Genomic DNA, 27,154 nt, shown 5'->3' on the forward strand with positions numbered 1-27,154 from the left:
TGAATACTTATGACCATGTGATATTTCAGCTTTTCTTTTTTAATAAATTTGCAAAAATGTCTATATTTCTGTTTTTTCAGTCAAGATTGGGTGCAGAGTGTACTTTAATGAGAACAAAATGAACTTTTTTAGAATTTACCAAATAGCTGCAATGAAAAAAGGAGTGAAGTTTTTTTAAAGGGGTCTGAATACTTTCCAGACCCACTGTAAATGAAATCCCCTCTGAGGCATCGTTTTTTTAAGCTAAACAAGCTCAAATTTTTCAACCTCTCATCATATGAGAGACCTTCCATCCCTTGTAATAATCTAGTTGCCTTTGAACTGACTCTGACTTCCAGATGTGGCCTCACCAGTGATTTAGAAAGTGATAACAATACTTTGGGATCGTGGGATTTTATTTCTCTTTTTATACATCCTAAAATCTCATTTGCTTTTGCGGCAGCTGCTTGACATTGAGTACTGCTGCCCAGCTTACTTGTAACCAAAATACCCAAGTCCTTCTCCAGTTCTGTAGTCCCGAGTATACTCCCATTTAATGTATATGCAGCCATAGGATTACTCCATCCTAGGTGCATTACTCTACATTTATCTACATTAAACCTCATCTGCCAAGTGTTTGCCCATTCAGTCATCTTATCCAGATTGTTCTGTAATATCGTAACGTCAAGATCAGATTTTAATATCCTACATAGTTTGGTGTCGTCTGCAAAAACTGACGCTTTATTCTCAATCCCATCCCCAAGGTCATTAATAAAGAGGTTAAAAAGAATCGGTCCTTGCACAGATCCCTGCGGTCCCCACTGCTGACTATGTCCCATTTAGAGAACGCACCATTTATGACGAATCTTAGTTTGCTATCATTTAGCCAATTCCTTACCCATCTACATATAGTCTCCCCGAGTCCTTCGTTCTGTAGCTTCAGTATAAGGCTGTCATGAAGCAAATTGAATTTCCATCAAATACATTCTAAGCAAATTGAAATTCCTGGTCAAATGTGAGCAAATTGCCAAATTCAATTTTTGAAAAATTCACTCATCACTATTATTTATGTTTCTAAGATATCGGTGAGAGACTTGGTCTCTTCTTGCTTTGTTACATTAGATCTTCATGTAATTCTTATAATACTCCTTACAGTTCTTATGTCTGTTGAGATAAAGCTACAGGGTCATTCTCCAGAAATTATAATAATTTCGTTATGTATGGAATTAACATATTTTGGATTTAGGAAAAAAATGAATGAATTCATTAGTGATTATTTAGTTTATGTTTTTCTTCCAAGTTTGAAAATTTCAAGATTATTTTTTAATTAATGACTTCCAATACTGATATTTTAAATTCTTGAAGTTCAATCATAGAATAAACATATGAGAAAATGTTTCAATTCATTCATTAAAAGCATGTTAATTCATATAAATGAATAAAATTAGCATTTTGATAAGGAGAATGATAGAATGAATTAAAATGAATGAATTTGTTATTTTATTAATTATTACTCTTCTAAGATGCCGTGGCAAACAATTTTTTTCTAGGCCAAAACGCTTCATTATTTTTAAACTACTAGTTCATATTTGAGTCATGAGTTTGAAGAATGTGGGAGTGAATTAAAACATAGTGCAAATATTTAATGAATGTATTCATTTAATTGGTTTCTTTTTTTCCAGATAGTGGCACGACAATATTTTTCGAGATAATATACTTCAAACTAATTTCTAAAAGTCGTATCACATCACAAATTTCCAAAAGTTAAAAAAAATGAATGTAGGAATTGGTGATTGCATGAATAAATAAATGAAAGAATGACCGAATGAATGAAATTAATAAAACACTGACTTTAGTAATTTTCAAATGGTACAAGACATTTTCAATACATTACCTGGTACATTACCTGGTCCAGTCATAACATTGTAATAGCATTAAATTTAAAAGATTGAAGAATGAATGAAATTTTGAAAATGATTTAAAAGACACCGTATTTCAGATTAATTTCTAAAAATCATACCATAGATTTCCAAAATGAATGAATGAATGAATATAGGAATGAATGAATGAAATATAGAAAAAAATCATTCATATTGCACTGAGACATTTTTCAGATCTCAGTTTTGTACAGTTGTAAGGGTCATTTAGAAAACTGGAATATGACGTGATAAAAGATTGGAGAAGGAAAGAAATCACGAAAGTGAATAAAGGACTTAATTTACTCTTTCATTCCCATTCACATAGTGGAATAAAATAGGTTGAATAAAGAATAAAAAAATGAAATTAAAATGAGGAAGAAAGAAAAGAGGGGAGGCGGTGAAAGGATAAATGAATGAATAAAGGAATTGCTTAGTTCAGCCAGTACTTCAAATAATTTTCAAGATATACCAGATTTCATATTATTTAGTTTATGAAATAGCAAATGAATTGATGAATGAACAAACAAAGGAATAAATGGAAGAATGGATGGATGGATGATGGATGGATAGATGATGGATGGATAGATGGTGGATGGATAGATGATGGGTGGATAGATGGTGAATGGATAGATGATGGATGGATAGATGATGGATGGATAGATGGTGGATGGATAGATGATGGGTGGATAGATGGTGAATGGATAGATGATGGATGGATAGATGGTGGATGGATGATGGATGGATAGATGATGGGTGGATGATGGATGGATAGATGATGGATGGATAAATGATGGATGGATGATGGATGGATGGATAATAGATGGATAGATGATGGATGGATAGATGATGGCTGGATAGATGATGGATGGATGATGGATGGATGGATGAACCACTTTGCTCAGACAGTACTATGAGGCTACTTCAAGATTTTATGCTGGATGTTATATCAATTAAATACATTAATTTGCGAATTATGGAATGAATGAAGGAATGAATGATCAAATTCAAGAAAATACATGAAGGCATTACTTGGATCAATGCTGCAAGGATATTTTAAAGACACCATTCTTCAAATTAATTTCTAAAACTCTAACCATAGATTTTTAACAGTAAGATAATAAATTCATATAGGAATGGATGAATGAATGAATGAATGAAAATTGAGAAAAATCTTTCAGATTGAACAGAGACATTTTAAAGATCTTACTTTGTACAGTTGTAAGGGTCATTTAGAAAACTGCAATTTTAAGTATTCTAAAAGACTGAAGAATGAAAGAAATCAGGAAAAATGAATCAAGGACTTAATTCATTTACTCTATCACATAACGCTTTGTGGATTTTTTTGAGTTGCAATTCAAGTAAATTGTGCATTTATCAAAATTGGTATATTGTTAAATTAATAAAATTGATGAATAAATGGAATAAAAAAAAGTAATGAAGGCAATAACACAAGGACATTTTCAGGATAGTATTCTGGTTAGAAAATCACTTGAATTTACAAAGCTGATGAATGATTGAATATATGACGGTTAGGTACAATGAATAAAGAAAACGAATGAGCGATTTAGTTCAGTAAATGTATTTGGAGATGGCTCCCTAGAAACACTTTCACTATATTATATTGTAGTTCCAGTCAATTGTGTACTTAGAAAATTAGTGATAAAAGTTTGAATGAATGAATGAATGAAGGAAGGAAGGAAGGAAGGAAGGAAGGAAGGAAGGAAGGAAGGAAGGAAGGAAGGAAGGAAATAAGTGAAGGAAATCTGTGGATCAGGCAGTGCGGCAAGAACATTTTCAATAAATTATACTGTACGTCAAAACATTATTTAAATACATTATTATAGAGTTAATTAAGAAATAAATGAATGAATGAAATGAGAAAAGTTAATTAAGGAATCATTTACACCATGATCTATTTTTTCCCAAGACCCGTAATATTATATTTTAATTTCAATAAATAATGCATTTAGAAGAAATACAGGAATGAAATTAAGAGAAGGAAAGAATGAGGGGAGAGAGGAATGAATGAATGAATGAAAGAATGATTGAATGAAAGAATGAATGAATGAATTAGTTTAGAAAGTGATGAAATTTAAGATATTATACTGGATGATATTAGCTTAATTTGGGAATAAGTGATAAAGGATATTTTAAGATATGTCACGGTTTTAACCCTCTAAAGGGCCAGGGAATTTTTCGTTTTTTCCGCTCTCATTTTTTTCCACGCTTTCTTTCAAAAGCCATAACTTTTTTTAGTCTGCTGTTTATCTAGACGTATAAAGGTTTTTTTTTTTTTTTGCAGGACGAGTTTTCGTTTTCAACGGCCATTCATTTTACCATATAATGTACTGAAACACAGGAAAAAATGTGATGAAATGGTGAAAAAAAATGTAATTCCACCATTGTTTTTTGGGTTTTATTTTTATGGCAGTTGTTGGTTTTGTACAAATGTCCTGGGAATATGATTCTCCACATCAGTCAGACTACGGCGATAACAAACATGCATCGATTATTTTTCTATTTTTGGGATGAAAAAAAAATCAGTATATTGCAAAAAACACTACATTTTTTTGCTTTGTGTCGCCATGTCCCAGGACCCGTAACATTTTTAATTTTCTGTTGATGGGGCTGAGTGAAGGCTTGTTTTTTTTGTACTGTGAAATGACTTTTTTTTTCATACCAATTTTGTGTACATACGATGCTTTCATTGCATAGTATTTCATTTTTTTTAGTAAAATGACATGGCCAGAAATTGTGGCATTTTTATTTTTTTTAATCTTTTCGGCATTTAGTGATTGGGTTAATTAATTCCATATCTTCATAGATCAGACTTTTATGAACGCAACAATACCAAATATGTTTTTCCTTTATTTATAATGGCGGAAAAATGGTGTGTGGCTTGAACTAAGTTTATTTTTACATTTTTACATTCTTTTTTTTTTTTTTTACATTATTTTTTAGTCCTCTAAGGCCACGTTCACACATTCAGTATTTGGTCAGTATTTTACATCAGTATTTGTAAGTCAAAACCAGGAATGGAACAATCAGAGGAGAAGTATAATAGAAACACGTCATCACTCCTGGTTTTGGCTTATAAATACTGATGTAAAATACTGACCAAATACTGAACGTTTGAACATGGCCTTAGGGGTTTTGAATGTGCAGTTGTATTGCAACTGTACTGCAGTCTATAGTGAAAATCATGGTCTCCTATGGAGCTTAACCTATAGCTGATCTACACAGGAGGAGCGAGATGACAGCAATAGGGGTCTTTAATAGACCCCCATCTGTTACAATAACCCATCACGTCAGGCAGCGGTTTGTGTTTCATTTAAATGCTGCTCTTAGAGATTGGCAGCAGCATCTAAATGGTTAACTGCCACGGCTGGAACTTGGTGCTTGCCGCAGGTGTTAAAGGCAGATGTTGGCTATTTAATATAGCCGGTGTCTGCCACGTGTGGAGTAAGCTCAGCTCCTGAGCCCCCTTTACGTGTGAGGATCCCTTCCCAGGACATGAATAAAACATCCATTTGTGTGAAAGGGTTAAAATAATTTGTGAATTAGAAAAGAAATGAATGAATAAGGAAAGTATTTAGTTCAGACAGAGCTAGAAGAATATTTATAGATAATACTGTATACTAGACGTCATATTAATAAATATACTGTAATTTGTGAATTAGGGAATGAATAAGATAAATTAATTTGTTCAGACAGTTCTACAATGATATTTTAAGATAAAAAGTGGATGTCATGATATTATAAAACAAGACCTGACACTTGCTCAAACAATTTGAGTTAATAACTTGAAAAAAATCCCCTGATTCTGACGCTTTTTTCTGTTTTCTGCTGCGTCGCTCCATTGCAGAGATATTCACATTTGCTACTTTTCGTGCCAGTATGTGAAATCTCTGCCTGCAGTCGAACTTGGAGTTTCTGCAGAGTCTTTTCTGTGGGCATGCGATTTTATCCCTCTTTTCCAGATGCTGCCAATCACAGCTTGACAGGGTTTGAGACTGCTAGTGTTGTGATTGACAGTATCTGTTAGGGAGAGGTGAAAGCGCACACCCCTAGAGAAGACTCTAAAGAAACGCCCAATATGGTCTGCAAGCAGAGATTTCACATACTGCTCTTCAAAAGAAACAAATAGAAATATCTCTGAAATGGAGCGACGCAGCACAAAACGGAAAAAAGTGGCAGAATCAGGGGAGCTTAAGGATTTTTACAAGATATCTAACTCAATTGATTTAGGAAGTAACTTTTTAGGGAAAGGAAGGAAGGAATGAAAAAAAGAAGTAATTCAGGCAGTGCTACAAGGATTAAGATAATATACTGGAGGTCATGATTTTAATTCATTAAATTCATTTGTGTACTAGGGAATGAATGAATGAATTACAGAATGATTGGGTAGAAGTTTACTACTTCAAACCTCATGAATCTAACAACCATTGGGTATAATAATTGCAGTTTACAATGCTTCTTGGGTGGATTTTCTCAGTGCTGGCGCTTCTTGGAGATTGAATTGGTGCCGATTCCAATATAGCTGGGAGAACTTGTAATGAAATCTGTACATACTTTATTTGTTCTTTTCGGACCAGATGCGTTGGCGGCACGTGCGATCCAGGGCAGGCTGCAGCTGTCTGATCTATCTCTGCCAGTGAGCCGGGCTCAGCAAATATTCCTAACCTTTCTAGAAATTGCAAGAGCCGCAGCGCCTTGCGTCTATTTTTGATCTTTTCAGATATTGTTAGGATAATGTACTGTACGGCGTCCTCGGTGCACGAACGGGACGGATGTGGAATGAAACAATTCTGTATCTGACGTCATATACCCATAATACACAGTACATGGGATAACGCCCCCCACTGTGAACTATAAGAATAGTAGTCACTAAGGAGTGTGGTGGCCATATAAAATCACAGAGCTATGGTCATGGAGCAGCTTTTTATAGTGTAAAGTACAGATACATTATTCCTTAAAATAACCACTTATGCTGCTGCAAAACCTCTTTTTGTAGAAAAGGGCAAGGTTTTTTTTCCACTTTTTTATTTCATAACCCAACTCATCCTTTACAAAAAGTTTTGTTGTAATTTAGTTATGTGTGATGAGGCTCAGCATCAGCTGAGGTGTATTATGATGTTCTGCAGCAGCTGAAGTGTATTATGAGGTTCTGCAGCAGCTGAGTTGTGTATTATGAGGTTCTGCAGCAGTTGAGTTGTGTATTATGAGTTTCTGCAGCAGCTGAGGTATATTATGAGGTTCTAGTGCAGCTGAGGTGTATTCTGAAATTCTGCAGCAGCTAAGGTGTGTATCATGAGGTTCTGCAGCAGCTGAGATGTATTATTAGGTTCAGCAGCAGCTGCGGTGTATTATGCCATCGACTAAATCGAGCAGCAGGGGACATGCATAATCAATCACTTCTGGCACATGGGCTGATGAGCACACTACTAGACTATCTTCATTAGTGCCATTGACTGAATGGAACACCACAACTCATACATAATCAATCACTCCTCACCGGAAGAAATATGGGAATTTTGTCAATCAGTTGAGGTCCCAGAACTCTGACCCACACCAATCTAGCAATTATCACCTATTTAAAATGGAATATTCCTTTAATAACACACTATATGTCTTACAACCTATCAAATCAGAGCTTTTGGTTTTACAAAATATCCCTCTGCTGGCAACCATATCGTGGAAAGTCTCAGGAACATACATCTCAATCCGGACAGCATTTCCTCCTGGAGCTCGCTGGTGAATCTTGGCTCTACTTGCTAGTCGGGAAGGTGTTTATTTAGCTAAAGGATCTTACATAATCTTCTCCTTGTACATTTCATTTTCAGATTTGGATGATCCCATTGTGACCGTACATCAAAGTATAGGAGAAGCCAAGGAACAATTTTACTACGAGAGAACTGTTTTCTTGCGTTGCATTGCTAACTCCAATCCACCAGTCCGGTACAGCTGGAAACGAGGCGAGGAGATCCTTCTACAGGGCTCTGATAAAGGTGTGGAAATATATGAGCCTTTCTTCACCCAGGTAGGGAACAAGGTATCTGATCTCCTTTATTATATATATTAAATATTGATAATGTATCTATTCTCATTTCTTAAAAAGGTTCCCCACCAAAACAAAGACGATTAGGACGTGTCAATCAAATTGATGGGATCTGTCATACGGGGACTCCCATGATGTACAAAATGGAGAGGTCTCTTTCTCCATTGGCAGCTTGACTATTTCACAATGAAAAGTATGAGATCGAATGCTAATATTTGTTCCAATAGATTGTGGTTGCATATGTATGGACACCTTCCATTAGAAAAGGAAGGAGGCATTTGCTCCAGGTGCCTTCATCATGGTATTCTGATACAGGGCTTGGGCCACCAAGTGAACCAACCACCAATTTTCACCCTTCCACACAATGTTACATCTTGAATTCCCACTGAAAACTAGATTTGGTGCCACAAGACAGCAGCCAGGAGAAGTTTAGTGGATTGGCATGCGCCATGATTTTCTATTCTAAGTTCATGACTCTGAAGAGGATAGGTGAGTGTGGTTCTGGATTCAGCTATCTTCATATCTTAAGTGTTGTCAACTTAGAACAGAGTGGTAGAGCGTAGGAATTAAACGCCTCCTGCCTGTGGTCTTGCAGTCAGAGGAGAATGGAGAAATCAAAGCCCCATTTTGGCGATTAGTTGGGGTACCAGTGGTGAGACCAACATCAATCTAAAAATGATTACCTATCCAATAAACGGGAATACTGTACATGGTCACTTGGCAGCTCCACAGAGGACTCCCATGAATAGGCTTGGCCTCAACTACTCCATTTTCCAGATTCCAAGGGTTGCTAAGTTAGCTGCCCGTCGGTCGTGCGAACTGGCAAGTAAAATAGTAGCCAGGTCAGAACAAGGAGATCACTACAGGAACAAAATCACAAGGCAGGAGAATAGTCAAAAAATGATCAGCGGTCAAAAATCAGGAATGTCTAAAAGAAGTCAAAGCAGCATACTGGGAAGTTGTCTAGGAGCAAGTCAAATTATAACTGGAAGTGGACTCCAGGCTTTCAGGAGCTTAAATAGCTGTTGACTCTGCCCAGGTCACACAAAAGGAAGGAAACCTAGAAAAATGAACTCCCGATCTCCCAGTACAGACAAAACTATAAGTACCTGAGAACACAGAGCTAGAGTAGTTGGCTTGCGTCGTCCACAACAAGAGATGGTGCCCCCTGTCGACAGTAGAGCAGGCTTCGACACAGATGTTGCAAAGTAGATCTGAACACCCCCTTTAACGATGACTCTTGTTTTATATATTAAAGGGGGTGGGAGTGTTGCACTCATAGTCATCTTACCCTTTACCGTTTTTCTCCAAACATTATCCATGGAAGGTTCAGATGGACTCAATAGAATATATTCTGAATATTTTAGAGTTTTCAAGTTAAAACTGGCGCCTGTATGTGAAGTCCTAAACATCTTTGTTGGGGGTGAGCCCCTTTATAACTAAAACATTAGTATAACTGCATAAAGTTCAGTCTATGGTCAGTTATTGGGAAGCCTATCCATTGTGCTAAGTGATCTGAATTATCTTTCATTCCATTATATCAAGACAAGCTATGAACCATCAATCAGGCAGGGATTTAGTTCTGCAATGCAGATTCATTTATTGTAGAAATTTTACAATTTGGATAATGACTCTTGGGTCAAATAAATGGTGCCAACCAGTGGTCTTAACCAAGCATTGACCCCTTACACTGCCCAATTCGTGTTGGGGTGTGGTATAGAGAGTAGTCTTAGTATACAGATGCTAATTTTCTTTATTAAAACAATTATCCAGCTTCAGAAACAAGACTTATTTCTACTGCAACAGCATCACACCTGTCTACAGGTTACATGTAGTATTGCAGCTTTGCCTCATTGACTTCAGCGGATCTGAGCTGGATTACCACACATAACCTGTGCAAAGCTATGGCGCTGTTTTGGAACGTCAGAAGCCATGGACAACCCCTTTAAAAAGACTTAATAGAAAAGGTATTGTCACAAAATGGCCTATTGTTTATATCAGAATTTTGTGTTACAAGTATTTTTTTTTCAACTTTTGGAGAAAAAGAATTCATATCACAATATCTCTTTAAAAAAAAACACAAAACGGGGGCTTTTTTTTAAGAATAAAACAGTCTGTCCTTATAGAAAAAGTTCCAGCAGGCTCCTTATCATTAAAGGCAGAATTACAATGCCGGTAACTCATCTTTACACAGCTGATAACACAGGATCCACGAATCATAATAGGTGATATCACAGCTCACCTACTCCCCATCCTGTACAATGACTGATATCACCTCTATGCACAGTAGATCACATAGGATCAGGATCCACCATTCACAATAGGTGATATCACAGCTCACCTCCTCCTCCTGACTGATATCACCTCTATATACAGTAGATAACACAGGATCCATCATTCACAATAGGTGATGTCACAGCTCACCTCCTCCTCCTGTACAATGACTGATAACACCTCTATTTACAGTAGATAACACAGGATCCACCATTCACAATAGGTGATGTCACAGCTCACCCCCTCCTGTACAATGACTGTGACTGATAACGTCTCTATATATGTGGCGCCCAGCTGCGCTTGGAGCAACAGATCCTAGAGGGGTGCATTAACGGATTCCTCCACAAGAGGCCCCCACAGCATACACACACCTCCACCTTCCACCTCAGACCACCAGAGGGAGCCCGTTAGGGATATAAATAGGGAAGGTGGAGCTAGGCAGTCAATTCCTCTGGATAGATCAGCAAGAGCAGATCTGAATACAGAGTCGAGCTCAGTTCAGTCTGGAGTCGACAGTGAGACAGGTCTGTTGAGAGAGGTCCTGCAGAAGTTAAGCCAGAGAGAGGTCAGCCTGCTGTGGAGCCCAGTTCAGACTCAGTTGTAGCTCAGTTAGAGCTTATGGTGTGCCGACACCATAAGAGCGGTGAAGTGCGGCAAGCTGCCGCTAGTGTGTATAGCCTAGTGAGGGCCCCGAGTAGGCCGAAGGCTAGAGGAGTGAGTAGCATTGGGGGCAGAGGAGCTGTACAAGCTCACCCCAGAAAACATATACCGGACACTGGGTCCGCGTCTACAGGGCCGTATATCCCCCTGTAGAGACAACCGGAGACCCCTGGAAGACTTCAAGTCCCAGGATCACCCAAGAGCTGATACGTAACAGAGCCAGGAGTCATGGAGGCCCCGCAAGCTGGGAGCGCGTACTCCAAGAGAAGGCCCTACCACAAAGTCAGCCGGTGCAGGACAGAGACAAAGTTAGGCCTAGCTCCAGGCAGGTCAGAAACTTACCACACAAAGGCAAGAAACAGGAGGCCCTATACCCGCTCACTGGGGAGGATCCTGATATGCACCCTTCACCCTACAGTGCCCCGGGATGTACCTGAATTTCCATCAGTAAAAGGTACTGAAGTGACTATCGTGTCTGTCCCTGTTCTTACTCTGGCCGAGCTGGGTCCCATCTGTCCTGCATCCTTACATCCACTCTGCCCTGAGGCCTAGCTCCACCTGTGGGGAGCTATACCACGCAAGCTGCCTTAACACCAGCCTCAGTGGGCTGCCGCAGCGCTGGTGATCCTCACCAGACACCACAGGTGGCGTCACGAACTTTCATATAATTATCCATCAACCCCCTTTTAAAGAGAGGCCCAGGGTATGGGCCCGGAAGCCGACCACCGCGACATCCCCCAGGGTCAGACAACAAGGCCCGGGCGCTGAGTCATCCCCATCCCCTGGGTGCGACATATACAGTAGATAACACAGGATCCACCATTCACAATAGGTGATGTCACAGCTCACCTCCTCTCTTTTCCATGACCTATGCACACACTCATTAGATGCTTGAATACAAAAGATAGGGTCTGAGTCAGTCTGTTGCTGCTAATGTACATGTGCATTTCCTAAAACAACAGGAAAAAGGAGTCTAAAAAGGCCCCAGTGGCCAGTGTGAAAATTACAAGATTTCTAATTTTTTCTTTTAGTAAAGATCTTGATATCAGGAAAAAAAATAATAGCAAAAACTTTTTATAAAAATACATTTAACACAAAACCTGGTTTTAACAATAGATAATTTTTCCAATGACACATTCTCCCCCCACACATTTCCTTTAACCTGATCATATAACATGGGTGAAGAAAAAAATATAGATAATCCGCAGTAGAGAACAATTTGCTAACGCATAGATAGTATCATACAATGAAATTCTAGTTGTGGACTTTAATAGATAATTTAAAAATTAAAATGTATCGTGACGAGGACCAAAAATAACTTGGATGTGAAAATAATGTCGTAATACCGTTTTCAGCCATAGGAGGTGATGTTGAGTCAAATCACAGATTGTTAGATTTCCTTTGAAATGAAGGGTCAGAGACGTAAGCTTCGTGCTGTGATGATTCCCGTGTGACACTACGCCATATATTTATAGGTGACGGCGCCTCGTATCGCTAGAAATGTCTTCATTTATAGAATCCAGTACTTTTTCGAGAGACGTGATACATTGAAATATTAAGTAACCGGGGTGTAAATGTATCTCTCCGCGGAGACCTTGTACAGGCTGTAAGGTTTCCATAGTAACCTTAGACACCCGTGGTAAAGAAAATCATTACTTTTTTAAAGAATAAGAAATGCTTAAAGGGCAAGATCTAACGATACATATAGAATGGACTCTCGCGGGTGAAGAACTCTCATGCTATATGGACCCTATAAATAGCATTTGGCCTTTCAGGCTTCATTTGTTTTCATTATCTGCCTCATTATTTTTTGAAGTCAATGGTACCCAGACCTTTTAGCCCACACATATATATATAAACAACATTTATGCATGTCTTAAAGTAAAAAAATATATATATAAAAAAAAAGAAAAAGTGATAAAAACCACAAGTAAATGAAAGAACATGCTCTTTGCTAAAATTGTCACGTGATTAAATACGACATTAGATCAGGTAACTAGTAACTACCTAATATTTGCTTAAAGAGGATCCATCACTTATCTTAAATTTTTATCTGGTGTAAACACCGATGTTCTCCTGAATCCGGCGATGTTTTTCTTTTGTTCCTGTGCCTCTCCGTTCCTGAAATATGGCCTCTTCTTCTCTGTATATAAATCTATTTTTTTCAGCCAACTGGGCGTAATGATCTAGTAGATGTCTACAGAGAAGAGTTAAAGACCACACCCACTTGAATAAAAAGACTATATTAATAGACTGGGAAGAGAGGGCCATATCTCAGGAAAGGAGAGGCGCAGAAAAAAAAGAAAAACATCGCCGGATTCAGGAGAACATCGCCGTTTAGATAAGGTTAAAAAATACATATATATGGTAAGTGACAGATCCTATTTATTAGGAATTATCTAAAAAATGCTCCAAAGCTTAGATATTACTGTTACATACTTGTTATAGTGCACCTTGCCATTCTTTTTATTCCTCTGCAAAATGTCCACCTAATGTATCCAGTGCTGGTGGTCACATATACGGAGTAAGTTAGACCCTGTCTAAAAAATACCACCAAATTAATGCTGTATATGTATACAGCAGACACCAGAGTCAATGTGCAGTTTCTACCTCGACCACACATATATGGTGCCTGGTGACAAATTAGGAGACACCAATGTTGTAAATGGCACATGGTGGGTCAGAAAAGATGTTGCAAGACCTTCGAGTTCCATCTTTAATAATGTTATGTAAATAATAGTGCTATATAGTGTCCTTAGACTTCCATACAGTCTCCTAATAATGCCACCATATATTGCCTATACTGCATACTAATACTTATTCAATGCCAAGGTCTTTGGTGCCTAAGAGACCCTCAGTCACATAAGAAGAATCCAAGTATGTAGACAATGGTTAGATGTAGGTAGAGGATGTTCAAGTTTTGTCTTAGATTGCCTACAGTAAATAACAGATTTTGGGCTTTCAAACATCAGAGGTGTCTAGTTTCTAGTCTTCAAGAGTTTGCCCTGATAACTGTAATGGTGGTGACCCAATGACTAGGAAAAGTGGCAGACTAGGGTATCAAAAACGATAATGAGAATGATGATCTCTAGACTAACTTCCTACAAAGACCCCTCAACCAGTCATCTGATACCCTTCTGTGCACTGACCAGGTCAAGAACCTTAAAACAGGTGTCTGCAGATAGAGGTCCTAAGTCATGAGGCAAAGCTTGTTATAGTTTTGGACATTAAGTTATAAAGTGACTATTTCCAAAAGGTGGCACTAGGGAGACAAGCTAAATATTCCAGAATTATGGTGCAATTTGCACAAAAATCTGTCATTTAAGACTTGCACCATGTTTATGATGTGCTTTAGACATTTTTTACAACTTGTCCAACTAGGGAGTGTTGCCTCATATATAAGAGGTGTGACTTATCCAAAAAGGGGCAAGGCTAAGTTGTGGCACAATGCTCCAAAATGTATCTTCAGAGAGGAAGTGGACTAGAACTCTAGTGCCACCTACAGGAAGTAGCAATCCTAAAAGTCAATAGTGACCCTTTAACGAGCCTTATCACATGCCTTAGGATAAAAGCCAATACCAGAAACTCAATTTGTAGACACTGTGTTTCGGGGTACTGCCCCTCGTCAGTGCAAAGTATGAGTTCTGGTTTGGCTTGATGAGAGGCGTGAGACCGGTATCTAGGGGTAATATTTCTCCTTGCGGAGAGTGACATGTTAAGCATGTCTGGTGAGGAGACTAGTAAAGCCGCAATGCTCCTCTCGGAAATATGCAAATTGTCTCTTCAGAATGGAAGAGGACTAGAACTCTAGTGCCACCTATAGTAAGTAGCAATCCTAAAAGTTAATAGTGACCCTTTAACGAGCCTTAGCTTGATGAGAGGCATGAGACCGGTATCTAGGGTAAAAAATTCTCCAAAAAATACACCAAAATTGTGACTCATAGTTATAGCGTAAAGTAAGCCAACTTGTAAATTTAGACTAAACAATCTTAAAATGTAACAGATTTATTAACAAGATGTACTATTTTGGTACATTTTCAGACTGTCAGCTCTAAGTTTGTACTGTCTAAGAATTAAATAGTTTTGATAAGTATGCCACAGCATTCTGTGTCTTGGAGAAGAGTTAATTTACATTCTTTTTCCCAGAAAACATTGACGGTTCCCACATGAAGAAACGGTACAGCTTTGAGCTCTATTAGAGCCTCCCTTTTCCTACATAGCCAATTGGTAACCTACTCTGCACTGATGAGGTAGAAGAGTGTCGAAACAGCTTTCTACAAATGGATATAATTTCTTTTTGAAGAAAGCTCTGGTTTACCCCAAAAATCTCATGTGGCAAGATTCATTAAAAGTTGGCAGCTAGAGATGGGAGAATCAATTCACAGGACTCCAGTCCATTGGGCATGTGTAATCTGTCACCACTATGCAGGAGACTGGCCAATTTCCTTACCTTCCGGCATTGCCGGCTCTTCTTTTGTTTAGCCAGGCTGGCGCAATGTCATCATTGCGGCATGAGGAGCAGGAAATGCCGGGAAGTAAAGAAATTGATAACATCGTGCCAGCTCACCTAATCAAAAGACGAGTTGGGAATGTTGGGTGGTAACAGATCACGAATGTGGCCGACAGACCGGAGTCCCTCATATTCATTCTCCCATCTCTAGTGGCGAAATCCAAAAGTTGCTACTAGACAGACAGTAGTATTATTTGTTTTGGAGAAGAATCAATTTTCATTAGTTTCCTCAAGGAGCATTGCCAGCCTCTACGTCTCCCTAGACCAACTGGTGGTCTCCACAAGGTGAAACAGTTCCCCCTTGACCACCAAGACCCTCACCCAGCTGACCATTTCCTTGATCTACACTGATGAGGAACTGCAAATGGATGTAATTTCTTTTTTGCAAAGCTCCCGCTTGGCTAAATATTCTAATGTTGCAAGGTTCATTAAAGGGTTGGAAGTTGACTTATAGGATGGAAAAGTCCACTAGGTGGCACTACTTAAATTGTACATTTATTTGGTGAAAAAATGTACATTTCCACACAAACAAAAATTGCGTAAAATTTTTGAACTACATGAACATTTTTCATTAATGCAATGAATGGCATTGTGTAAATGAATACAGTACATGTCAGCCATCGACGGTAACCACGCTATTGTCAGTGACTTTCCTCAAATTGATAAATACACAGCATTTTATATCAAAGTCGCACTCTGTAAAATATGCAACGAATACATTCAAGCGAATGACATTTGAATGCGCTCATAAACATTCATCTATTACACAACCAGTTATTGTTGCTGTTGTAGTTGCGGTTTACTTTGAGTCGAGCTTTTGTGACTGTTCCACAATGTAAGCGACAGGAGTCAAATTGAGACCTTCTAAACCATAAAAGCCTCCGTGTAATGTATACAATGAAATATTTTGTTTTACTGTTAGTCATGAATGCATTTTTGAATATTATATTATTTTGACTTATGGCATATAAGAAGAACATGTTTTTTTTTTCAGCAAGAGCTCCGCATCTGTCCGCAGACTGTGTGTACAACCCCTGGCAAAAATTATGGAATCACCGGGCTCGGAGGATGTTCATTCAGTTGTTTAATGTTGTTGAAAAAAAGCAGATCACAGACATGGCACAAAACTAAAGTCATTTCAAATGGCAACTTTAGGGCTTTAAGAAACACTAAAAGAAATCAAGACAAAAAAATGTGGTACTCAGTAAAGGTAATTTTTTTCAGACCAAGCAGAGGGAAACAAATTATGGAATCACTCAATTCTGAGGAAAAAAATAGGGAATCATGAAAAGCAAACACACAAAAGAACACTCCAATACATCACTAGTATTTTGTTGCACCACCTCTGGCTTTAATAACAACTTGCAGTCTCTGAGGCATGGACTTAATGAGTGACAAACAGTACTCTTCATCAATCTGGCTCCAACTTTCTCTGACTGCTGCTGCCAGATCAGCTTTGCAGGTTGGAGCCTTGTCATGGACCATTTTCTTCAACTTCCACCAAAGATTTTCAATTGGATTGAGATCCGGACTATTTGCAGGCCATGACATTGACCTTATGTGTCTTCTTTCAAGGAATGTTTTCACAGTTTTTGCTCTATGGCAGGATGCATTATCATCTTGAAAAATGATGTCATCATCCCCAAACATCCTTTCAATTGATGGAAGTTTTTGCTCTATGGCAGGATGCATTATCATCTTGAAAAATGACGTCATCATCCCCAATCATCCTTTCAATTGATGGGATAAGAAAACTGTCCAAAATATCAATGTAAACTTGGGTATTTATTGAAGATGTAATGACAGCCATCTCCCCAGTGCCTTTACCTGACATGCAGCCCCATATCATCAATGACTGTGGACATTTGCATGTTCTCTTCATGCAGTCATCTTTATAAATCTCATTGGAACGGCACCAAACAAAAGTTCCAGCATCATCACCTTGCCCAATGCAGATTCACGATTCATCACTGAATATGACTTTCATTCAGTCACCCACAGTCCACGATTGCTTTTCCTTAGCCCATTGTAACCTTGTTTTTTTCTGTTTAGGTGTTAATGATGGCTTTTGTTTAGCTTTTCTGTACGTAAATCCCATTTCCTTTAGACGTTTTCTTACAGTTCGGTCACAGACATTGACTCCAGTTTCCTCCCATTCGTTCCTCATCTGTTTTGTTGTGCATTTCCTGTTTTGGAGACATATTGCTTTATGTTTCCGGTCTTGACGCTTTGATGTCTTCCTTGGTCTACCAGTATGTTTGCCTTTAACAACCTTCCCATGTTGTTTGTATTGGGTCCAGATTTTAGACACAGCTGACTGTGAACAACCAACATCTTTTGCAACATTGCATAATGATTTACCTTCTTTCAAGAGTTTGATAATCCTCTCCTTTGTTTCAATTGACATCTCTCGTGTTGGAGCCATGATTCTTGTCAGTCCACTTGGTGCAACAGCTCTCCAAGGTGTGATTACTCCTTTTTAGATGCAGACTAACGAGCAGATCTAATTTGATGCAGGTGTTAGTTTTGGAAATGAAAGTTTACAGGGTGATTCCATAATTTTTTCCTCAGAATTGAGTGATTCTATAATTTTTTCACTCTGCTTGGTCTGAAAAAAATTACTCTTACTGAGTACCACATTTTTAATCTTGATTTCTTTTAGTGTTTCTTAAAGCCATAAAGTTGCCATTTGAAATGACTTTAGTTTTGTGCCATGTTTGTGATCTGCTTTTTTTCAACAACATTAAACAACTGAATGAACATCCTCCAAGCCCGGTGATTCCATAATTTTTGCCAGGGGTTGTAGTATTGCTGCTCAGATTTATTCACTCCAATAGAGCTAAGTTACAATACCACATACAACTTGTGGACAAGTCTGGCTCTATTTCTGATTTTGAATTTGGAACAACCACTTTAACAACTTCAGTCATTGGCTTATTGAATATATTATAGAGTAACTAAACTTTGAATTCAATTATTGACCAGCCTTTGCAAAGATAAAAAAAAATTGTAATATACTTCATTACCTCATTTTTCTTCTTTCTATTCTAAACACCATTTTGAAAATGATGTTTTAGCGTCTAAATTGCTCTTTTAGAAGCTGCTTTAAACTGCTGCCCCAACGAGAATCCGTACTAATACACTATTTACAAACAATCTCCCTTTGTGAGCATCTCTTTATAACCTCCCACTTCTGAGACAGAGAATTGTTTGTACTTAGTTTTTGAGTATGGACTCTTGTTAGAGCAGCAGCTCAAAGCAGCATCTAAAGGAACAGGAACTGGGCAGTTAAAACAACACTGTCAGTATTGTGATTGGGAAAGAAGGAATCAAAATAAGGAAATGAAGAGTATTACAAAAATCTGTAACTTTGCAATGCCCGGAGGATAATTTTAAATTTTATTTTGCAGTTACATTGCCTCCCATTCCTTGGCAAATTGGGGAACCCCTCTCCATTACCTATAAATGCCATTTATGGGGCATTTTACAGGTTGAAATCCAACGTTGTCCTCTTTCTTAGCAGACATTGATAGACTTTCAGCCAGATACTTTAGCCAATAGATTGCTTGTGTGTCCCACTTATTTAGTCAGGTAGTTCCACTAATCAAATCTAATTTCCTAGGTCTGTTTATCCAAGAGACTGGTCTAAATTCCTGAACTCGATATCAAGAAAACTTTATAATTTCAACAAACCCCATTTTGACCTGGAAAGAAAGGGTCAAGCTTTGATTGGCTGCCCCCTTTTTGTAGCAACTGGAGATGAGCAAATATTTTGAAATTTGAAGTCACAAACTTGCCAAAGTTTTCCAAAAACGTAAATTTACGGAAAATTGTTTTGCCATGATTTGCAAGTACCCCAAAGGCCCCGAAAAGACTTATATAATACACTGAGGTCTCCTAGTACTGTTTCTAATCCTTTTCTTTATTACTAAAACAGACTTAGTGACCTCAAAGAATATGATTATGAAAAAATGTATAGTAGCTGTACTTCAATGTTGTCCTGTCATACACACTATCTGTAATGTTTATTTAGTTTTTTATGGCTTTCTCACACCACCTTTACTGCTGAGCTGTAAAGTTCACTCAGTAACCAAATTCACACCAAAAGGGCTGCTGCATTCCCTGCCTCTGCTTTTATACAGACTATGATAATCCCTTCTGATTTACGTTGCTCTACCATGTGATGGACACTCATATGGCTGATTGTGAGGTCATGGGCTTCTTCTCTGGCTGATGCAATCTTCTGCAATGTTGATTCACAAATTGTTCAAATTCACGGGTCCAGCGAATTCCTACAAATTCTACACTAATTTTATTAGTATCAAATCAATTTGCTCATCTTTACTAATAACTTCTCCAGGTCTTCTCTATTTAATTGGATATTTGTCAATTAACCCATAGATCCTATCCTAGTGACAAACAATTATTCCAAAGGCATTCTGATATTGGGGTGTCCTTCCTATTCCATGCACCCATTGGAAACTCAGCCCCTTTTTTTTAGACTATACTTCAACCTTGCTAACTGATATTTAGCTACCAAGATTTCAGAAATAACTTCCAGATGTCAATTCTAAGAAAAGTGATTTTGCAGAATCCAGAATTGGAACTTTTGCATAAGACAGCTTGCCAACCGCCTGCTATGTTACCTTAGATGACATGTGACAATTTCAAAAGCTGCATAACAGCTAAAAAATAACTCTCTTCTCTTTCATCTCCCAGGGCATTTTTAAGGGGGAAAAAGATAAAAAAAATGGAAAAAAAGGACAAAAAAATGAAAATGTTTCATAAATGACTTGATGAGGCAATGACTGATGTTATAATTGGATATGTCTTCAAGAGAAAATGGAAGAGACATAGACTTTAGAACAACTAATTCCGCAGATTAATTATCTTTATGATATTGGTACCAATGTAAATAGTGTGTTAAGCTGCAAAGCTGATTCTTAGTCCTCTAAAACTAGGTGGGAATGAGTGAGTTAGTGCTTGTACTAGAACTTAAAGAAGCCCTCCTCCTCCTCTCATCAAACTTTATCCTCATCATATTATTTGGCAGTGTATTTACAATTGCTCATTTTGCCCTTCTACCCATTTAATTCTTCTCTTCTCCATTAGGTCTTTGACATCAAGTGATTAAAAGCAGACTAGCTGAATCCTTCTAGGCTCTGTGTAGAAACAGGAAGTCTCTTTTCCCTCCATGAGTCATTGTTAGAACTACAATACTAAATGACTGCAAAGTCCCTGACAACCCAGCTCCAGTCCCTCTTCAACTGCTGACCCAGCTGATCCACTCTTCCCCCTGCCAGGGACTTTGCATTGATGTAGAATTGTAGTTTTAATGATGACTCATGCAGTGGAAAGAAACTTCCTCTTTCTACATAGAGCTTAGAAGGATTCAGCTAGTCTGTTTTTAATGTCATAGACCTCATAGACAGGAGAAGAATAAACTGAGTGGAAAGGTAAAATGAGCAATTGCAAGTACACAGTGCCATATAATATGATGACTGCAATATATTATGAGCATAACACTTTGATGGGAGGAGCAGTGCTTCTTTAAACAATGAATTAAAAAAGTCATCTCAAACAGTAGATAAGTCTTCCATCTTAAAGGGAAAATGTCATCAGAAAATGATCTATTTTGTAAATGAAGTTTTTGAGTTACATGTACAGTAAATTTCCATATCATGATCTTTATTTTAAAAAAAAAAAAACATTAGAAATCTTGCAATTTTCTCAGTGGCAATTTTAGATTCATACTTCCTGTTCTTTCAGGAAGAGTTTTCAGAAGGCTCCTTATCATCAGAGGAAGGATTAGTGTGACAGGTAAAACAGAACACACCAATTACAATAGGTGATATTACAGCTCATCCTGCATCTCCTCTCATCACAATGACCTTTGCACATACTCATCAGCTGCTTCTGTTATATTCTGCAACTTAGAACTCCTTAGAATAGGAGGGAAAAGCTGGCCCTGTACTGAGACTCAGCTTTACCCTACGCTGGGGTGGGTGCCCTATTCCTTATGAATAGCCCCACCGAAACTCCTGCACTGAACTCAAATGAAGACCTGTAGGAAGGGGAAAGGGGTCCCTAAAAGATCTAAGGACTGGGAGCAAAAGCAGGAGACCTCCTAACAGAAAAGTTAGTTGCAGAAATGAAAATCAAAGGAAACAAAACTGGTGGAACAAGAAGTCCCAGGATAACAATAGTCCAAAGCAAGAAGAACTAAACAAGGCCACTTAGCCAGAGCACAAGCGTAACAACACTTATGTCCAGCGGGGAATGAGAGCCAGGTGCTGAGTAATAAAGGGTGCAGAGATCACGTGACCAAGAAACCCAGCACCAGAGGAAAAGACTAGAAGCCAGCAAACCACAACAAGATGGCCGATAGTAAAACAACATCGATTCTAACAGCTTCAATCCAAAAGTATGGGTCGAAATATATTCATTGCTACTAATGTACATGTGTTGTTTCCTGAAACCACAGGAAGTTAGAGTCTAAAAAGCCCCCAGTGACCAGTGTGAAAATGGCAACATTTCTAATTTTTATTTTTAATTATGATCGTGATATGTAAAAAAAAGTTGCCAAAAACATAAAAAAAATACTTTTAACACAAAAATTTGGTTTAAACAATAGGTCATTTTCTGATAACACATTTCCTTTAGGCTCATATAAGCCATAAACTATTGAACAATCTTTTTAAGTTAGATTTTGCTGCATCATGTTATGGGTGACATGTTAGGAAATGCTACATCTTTATATGCCTCTTCTGCCAAGCTCCTTTGGATTTCTACCACCTTGCCAATCTGGTAATCATTATTAGGACCAGAAATGACCACTGAGGCCACTGATTAGTTGAAGTTCGGGACATGATGTCATCACTTCAAGTGTCGAAAAAGCCCAATTTATCAATCGTCTGACCACTGCAGCCAATCAGTGACCTCAGGTAACGATCAACAGGACCTTTTCACTTCTAGTCCAAAAGTAAACCACCAGAACGGCAGCCATGGACTAGTAGGGGAAGACATCAGAAAACGAAAAAAAAAATAATCTCATAGTGGTGGCACTAAGCAGGTAATACTTTGGAGGACCAGTGCGCCATCCCAGAATCGACCCACCCTTGGTGTGGTTCCAACTTCATGTACATGAAGATTCAAAGCTAATTTTCTTAGCCATGGAAATTCCATTTGCATCCAAAAGATAGGGTTGAGCCTGCATTTTATTATCGCACCCAGAAATTTAATTATTTTGCTGACCCTTAGATTCTTGACAGGTTCCTTATATAGAGCGTCCATTGAGCACAATAATAAACCTGACTTCAATAAGATTTTGAGCCTCCACTGGTTGAAATAGACCTTCATTCTTCTGGTTACCATACATGAATGCAAGGAGTCTGTAAAGGTTCACAACATCTCTAATTAATTATATCTCAACAATTATTAGTGACCGTTGGACCTGCAGACATTGAATCCTCCACTGTTTCTCAATTCTTTCTCTACACAGTGGATGTAGAAGGTCTACCAAGGTCTTCTTCACAGGTCTACTATAACGTCCATTAATGATGATGAATCGCCGTGCACCCAGGTCTGCTCACAGTGTGTTACATTGTACAGTGTTCCTCAATTTAATTTCCCAGTCTAGATTTTGGCAGAAGAACAAAATGTAAAGTTTCAGGTTTCATGTTCCTTAATCTTTGTTCCAGGGTGAAACGAAAATTCTGAAGCTGAAGAATCTTAGACCTCAGGATTATGCCAATTACAGCTGTATCGCCTCGGTGCGAAATGTCTGTAACATTGCAGACAAGATGGTTTCCTTCAAGCTTTCCAACAGAACTGGTAAGACATGACTGACCCAATGTTCTCTTCATTCTAATATTTTATCATTTATACAGAACATCTTTTCCAATCAGTTTTGACTCCAGCAGGACCTTTTCCAGGTTATTGAAAGTGTTTGTCTGGTGAGGTAGTCCCTGTAGATGTCTAATTGTCATCTTTTTGTCTGCTTACACACCTTGCTTGACGTAAAAACCCCTCAAATGTTATCCTGATGTTTAAAAGGAACACTAACTGTAAAATATATACACAAAAGAAATAAAAAGACATGCAATTATTACCTTTTAATGAAACTATCATCAGGTTCTAAACTTCTGCTACCAGGTTGTTTGCCCTCTAATGAGATTTCCGTATCTGTATTTCTACACTGTTGACCATCATAGCCGATACAAATTACAATAGTTGTCTTGGTATAATAAGCGGAATTAGTCCATCCCCGTTGCCTTCTGCACGATAGACAATCCAGCCCACTAAACTCTTAATGATGTCTATGATGTTTCCTATGTTATCCCCATTGAGCTGTCTTGAGCTACTGTTGTCAAACTGAAGCACACGCATGTGCAAGTTATACCCATCAGCCCACTCAACACTGATTTGCATAAGAAATGGCACAATTATAAAGTCACTTTTATTGGGCCGGCCGAGCTTTAGGATAAAACGACACAGAACGCTATGTAGAGGGCAAACAACCTGGTGATGGGAGTTTGAACAGAGAAACCTGATGAGTTCCCGTTAAAGAAGTTGTCCACTACTTCGACATTGGTGCCCTATCCGTAGGATAGGGCTTCAGTGTATGATCGGCCGGGGTCTCGCACGTGACACCCCCGCCGATCAGCTGTCATCGGAGTCGGCGGGGTACTACACATCTGCCTCCCATTCAATTGAATGGGAGGCGGATGTGCAGTAACCAGTGGTGGCGACTGCAACTTGACGGCCAAGCACCGCAGGTAAGTACTTCCGGCCGGCGGTTGCCGCTGGCACCGATAACAGCTGATCGGCGGGGGTGCCGCTTGCCCGACCCCGGCCGATCATACATTGATGCCCTGTCCTACGGATAGGGCATCAATGTCAAAGTAGGTGAAAACCCCTTTAATATTCTTGTATTCTTCATTGATACAATACCCAAATAAATACTGGATAAAAAAAACCTTTCCCATTGAGCCGTGGGAAAATGGAGTCCCATCCCCTTTGTTACTTGGTGGCATGAACGTGTCTGTTGGGAATTGGTCCAAGGAACCTGAAAAGGGTGTGAAATGGAAAATAAATATATCCTACATGGCAAAACACAGAGCCATTGTAGAGGGCCAATTTTTATTTTTGCTATGGTGACCCTCTACTCTCTGAAGGCCACTATATCTGGCTGTAAAGCTACTGGCTACAGCAAGAAATCTCCCCCACTTCTCCTCAAAAATAAGACCTACCCCGAAAATACTCCCTAGTGTGATTTTACAGAATTTTTGGAGTATGCTTGAAATTTAAACCCTACTTCAAAAATAAGCCGTAGTTACAGTCAGGGTCAGCATTAACTGGGGGGTTACTGGGCAATTGCCCAGAGTCCCCACTCTCTTAGGGGCCCCCAACACTTCTATTCTGAGGTTAAGACTGCTTAATGACCTTTGGTGATATCACGGTCATGTGAAAATGATGTCACCAAAGGTCCTTTAACTGAGGGAGACTAGAGGAACTTGGCTGATATGTATCGTTTGTGTAGTGTGTATATATACACGTGTATGTATGTACACTGTGTGTGTATATATACATGTGTAATATGAGCAGTGTGTGTGTGTGTATATAAATGTGTATATGCAGTGTGAGTGTATATACATGTGTGTTTGTATGTGTATGTGCAGTGTGTGTGCGTGTGCGCTGTGTTTATGCATGTGTATGTGCACTGTGTGTATATATATGTGAATGTGCAGTGTGTGAGTATATACACGTGTATGTGCAGTGTGCAGTGTGTGTGTGTAATGACATGATTATATTTGAATAAATGTTGATTTTTAGTTCAAGAATAAATGTGGATTGTTGTTCATGGAAGAAAAATAAGACATCCCCTGAAAATAAGCCCTAACTCATTTTACGAAGCAAAAATAAAATACAAGACCCTGTCTTATTTTGGGGGAAACACTGTATTTGGGGCTAAAATTCGTTTTTGAAATTGGGACTCCTTACAATTTTTCTGCTATTTGCCTTCTATAGCTTCTATAGCTTCTTTGTTGCACTATCTATTTCCGGGTGCACAATGCGCTCACTGAGAGTCCGTCAGGGAGCTCATTCTAACAGGAGAGTTTATAAGTTGTATATATGTCTTTTTCTGAGCTCTTCTGCTGATTTATGACCACAGACCACATCAAAGTTGAACGCATAGGAAAACAAAGAGCCTCTAAAACCCAAATGGTGTGAAATCTTTAATGAAACCCAATTGCAACAATAATTCTTAGCCTCAAATTTATGCATTTAAGTAACAAAAAAAATACTTTGTAAGTCTTTCTCTTTAATCCTCCCTCCATTTGAAGGTTACCACAACTGTAAAATTAAAACTAAGATCATAAAAGAATGAATGATTGTTATCTACAGTAATATAGGGCTCTGCCAAGTTCTCTACACTGATGCGGGTGTCATTTCTAAATGCTAAAAATTAATTTTGCTTTTTAAATGAAGTTATATTTAGCTGTATCCATCTGGAATTAATTGTTGTAAGAACATATTCATTTGGGCTGACACTTTGATTAAAACTGTGCATAATTAATAATTAGATAAACCCTGGAATGTAAAAAAAAATGGGGATGTTATGTATCTCTTGTACAAGTGAAAAATCAAAGTGTGTCATTGCTACTCCCAACCTCATGGGGTGCAATGGAGCATCGCATATTATTATTATTATTATTGTTATTATTTTTAACAGATGTAAGTTCAGTCTGACTCCTGATTGTTTGTCCTCACAGTGATGGTTACTGTTCAGGATATATTCACCTTGAAGTTCAAATCATGCTTAACCAATGGCCATTTTTTCCTTCCCATTAATGCAAAGAATTTTTATTAAATGCCAATTCTGTAAAAAAATGGCAATAAGGAAGAGTACGCCCTTATTTCCATAAATTCCAAGGAGTAAACTGTGCCAGTTCAGCATCTCTCTTAATTTATTTTTATGCTGATTGAGGTCACAAGTAGTGTTGAGCCACCCCCGTAGTGTTCGAGTTCGGTTCGGTTCGTCGAACACCCGTGTGTTTGCCGAACTGTTCGTCGAACTGTTCGTCGAACACCTTCGAACACCGTTAAAACCAATGGCAGGCAAACAAAAACACATAGAAACACATAGAAAACACCTTCAAAGGTGTCCAAAAGCTGACAAACTGCTCAGAAGACACAACTAACACATGGAAAAGTGACAAGTACATATAGTCATGCGAAAAGAAAAGAGGTGGAGGAGTAAAAGGAGGGGGAGACACAGATATAGGCATGTCATGCCCTTCTAAAATCCAAAAAGTGAGAAGCCGACACGGCCAGTCCGTTCCTGCCTGTGCCACCTCTGTGTCGCCGGGTTTGTGCCAGAGCCGCGGTGGACCCTGACGGCCAGTCCCCCTATCCCAATACTGGTGCCTGTCCGCCGGTGGGTCGAGGCCCCCCACGGTGGGAAGGGGGAGTAACATCTGCAGAAGAAAGACCATCTTCCAGCCAAACTAAGATGTCGACTTCTTTTCGTGGACAATGTGATACGATCCCATTCTTACGGACACGCCCATCGCTACAAATTCTAGATGAGGCACAAAAACAGCAGGTGCTTCAACGGATATCAAGTGCTCCTTCAAGTGGGCTCTCCATCACCTCAATTTCAACATCACAAATACTCCAGTCCTCAGAGGTGTCACCCCAATCGCACTTGCTTCCTCACAGCTCCCAAGTCTCCAGCTGCCCGTCTGAGTA

The 27,154-nt window shown here is 38.6% G+C and overlaps 1 protein-coding gene across 2 annotated transcripts in view; it reads left to right on the forward strand.

Moving 5' to 3' along the window:
- Nucleotides 1–27,154, forward strand: part of MDGA2 (MAM domain containing glycosylphosphatidylinositol anchor 2) — an 819,067-nt gene that overhangs the window by 454,702 nt on the left and 337,211 nt on the right. The window contains exons 4-5 of one of the 2 annotated variants that reach the window (XM_073638570.1): nucleotides 7,742–7,950; nucleotides 23,101–23,233. In XM_073638570.1, the coding sequence (XP_073494671.1) occupies nucleotides 7,742–7,950; nucleotides 23,101–23,233 (342 nt within the window). The remainder of the gene's footprint in view (nucleotides 1–7,741; nucleotides 7,951–23,100; nucleotides 23,234–27,154) is intronic. The other variant, XM_073638571.1, reaches the window with a different exon arrangement.

Source organism: Phyllobates terribilis, unplaced genomic scaffold, assembly GCF_046119375.1.
Source record: "Phyllobates terribilis strain yellow unplaced genomic scaffold, ASM4611937v1 Scaffold_7__3_contigs__length_470593459, whole genome shotgun sequence".
NCBI classification, from domain to species: Eukaryota; Metazoa; Chordata; class Amphibia; order Anura; family Dendrobatidae; genus Phyllobates; species Phyllobates terribilis.